Raw genomic sequence first — 2,557 nt, 5'->3', positions numbered from 1 at the left:
CTCAAATTACACACACACACACACACACACACACACACACACACCACATATATATATATATGCATATACTGTACATATTACTACTATACACTGTATGTACCATACACACAAAGCACACCCTCAAATCACAGACACACACATATACTGTACATATTACTACTATATACTGTCTGTAGGCCTATGTACTACACACACAAACACACACCCTCAAATCTCACTCACACACAAACACACACCCTCAAATCTCACTCACTCACACACACACACACACACACACACACACACACACACACACACACACACACACACACACACACACACACACACCACACACACACACACATTCCCCATAGGCCCTTGAATCACACGCCCAGGTGTGTGTGTGTGTGTGTGTGTGTGTGTGTGTGTGTGTGTGTGTGTGTGTGTGTGTGTGTGTGTGTGTGTGTGTGTGTGTGTGTGTGTGTGTGTGTGTGTGTGTGTGTTAGCCCTTACTTCATGTGATTCCATTTAAACGTGAATTCTCTCTCTCTTGAAACAGAACATTATGAACTAGCTAACAAACAACAGCCTTGACCACACAGCTATAGCACTGATACAAGGTTATTTTCATCTCCTCCTCACCTGATTCCTTTATAGATAAGTATGATCTCAGTTATTCATTACTGAGTATATATTTCATATTAACAGGGTCCAGAAGTTACATGTAACAGGATTACAACAACCTGATATACTGTATATAATCAGCCAATATAATCCATTACATTTAATGTAAAATAAAAAGACCACAAGCTGTAGGGCTGTACCGAATGTAATTTTTTTATTATTATTATTATTATTATTTATATAGTATTCGAACGAAGCTTCGAATGTCTATAAAAGTTTATTATTATTATATTTTTTTAACTAAATCCTCAATTTGAATAAAGTGATTAATCTGATTAAATTAGTATTTTTCTTTTATTAAATCAACTTTCTTTAATGAATATAACTCATCAGTTTCATCAACATAATTAAACAGATTGAAAAAAAAATACAGATAAAAAAGATAATAATAATTATTAAAAATTCTAAAATCGAATGTTGATTTAGAATTCGAATGTCAACATTATGATCGAAGCTTCAAAGCATTCGGTACAGCCCTAACAAGCTGTTACCTAACTCCACTGAGAAGGTCTATAACAGTTTTGGAACTTTTCTTCAAATTTTGTTTAAATTCTTAAAATTCAAGTGTTCTATCATTTCAAACAGTAGCAATTTTACAGCATGAATGTTAACAATCTGAAAAGTCAGGACTTGCATTAAATAAAGACTCTTTTCTTCCACGGCTTGGAGAAAACCTGGACGGTCCACTACATGACACTTCTCTCTCTCTTTCACATGATAAGAAAATACACCTCTGTAGCCGACACACAAGAAAATCATTCACTTTTCACTATACAGATAAGAAAATAGCATTATGACTGCAGTCATCAAAGAAGATTCAAGTACTGTATGAAATAGTTTTCCTCTCAAGCAAAATATGAATTTTATATGGTAAAAGAAAATATCCTCAAAAAACAAAAATTATAATTTTATAAAAAAAAAAGATTATAAACTAATAAACATGGTCTCCATTTGCCTCCTACCTCCATTCCTCCTCATGATAACCAACAGGATGACATGCTGAAACAGCTGTGGATCAAAAGAAACTGAGACAAAGAGCTAAAAGATGAGGGCGAGAGAGGGAAAGCAGAGGAGCCAGGCGGAGAGCGAGTGCGAGCGGCGCCGGGGGGCATCCATGGCGTGTCCCTGAGCTCGTCTCTCAAAGCCTCTTATAGTCCACCACCGCTGACTGAGGCAGCATGTTCTGCGAGTCCACCACCCTCCCTGTGTCGTCCCCCCCCCCCGGTGGAGTGGTGTAGACAGGCTGAACAGGAGGGAGGGAGGGAGGGAGGGGGGAGGGGAGGGAGGGAGGGAGGGAGGGAGGGAGGGAGGGAGGGAGGGAGGGAGGGAGGGAGGGAGGGAGGGAGGGAGGGAGGGAGGAGGGAGGGAGGGAGGGAGGGAGGCAGGCGTGAACACTTAAAGGCAACTAACATGTGCTTCCGCATTGCTCTGATTGGCCAACTGACCCCACGTGACGCTACGGCTCGTTTCCCCCCTACGCCGGTAACGCGTGCATGCGCATTTTCGTTTTGATGGCACTCAAAGGCGAAGCGAGGCTGCTCGCGGAAATAGGCTGCTCGCGGAAATGTAATGTTATGTTCGAATCCGTAGAATACTGTGGTTGTGTGTGGCTAGCTCCTGGCTAACGGCAGCTTGCTGCGCTGGTGGATGTCAAGTAGAATCTCTCCCCGACTGAACGTTCTAACACGCAACACTTTCTTCAGTCCATCTTCAGTCCATCTGCCGAACGTCCTCTTCGTCTTGGCGTAACCTAATCACTATACTTGGTATTGATAAGCTTACGGCACGCAGCGTTATTTCTTCTGCTCCGGTGCAATATTGGTATTTCACGTTTTTAAAAGTAGGATGCTCTTTTCTTGGCCAAGACGGCCACTCGCTGAAGAGACCCCGTACC

At 41.9% G+C, this 2,557-nt stretch overlaps 1 protein-coding gene across 1 annotated transcript in view; it reads right to left on the bottom strand.

Annotated features, from left to right (window-relative positions):
• Positions 1-1,641, bottom strand: part of LOC311243448 (solute carrier organic anion transporter family member 4A1-like) — a gene marked incomplete at both ends in the record, with an annotated part of 25,711 nt that extends 24,070 nt beyond the window's left edge. The window contains 1 exon segment of the mRNA XM_084332681.1: positions 1,626-1,641. Coding sequence (XP_084188807.1) covers positions 1,626-1,641 — 16 coding nt within the window.
• Between the last annotated feature and the right edge of the window lie 916 nt (positions 1,642-2,557).

This window comes from Notolepis coatsorum (genome assembly GCF_963971535.1).
Source record: "Notolepis coatsorum genome assembly, chromosome: 17".
NCBI classification, from domain to species: Eukaryota; Metazoa; Chordata; class Actinopteri; order Aulopiformes; family Paralepididae; genus Notolepis; species Notolepis coatsorum.
This window is presented reverse-complemented; position numbering and strand designations above follow the sequence as displayed.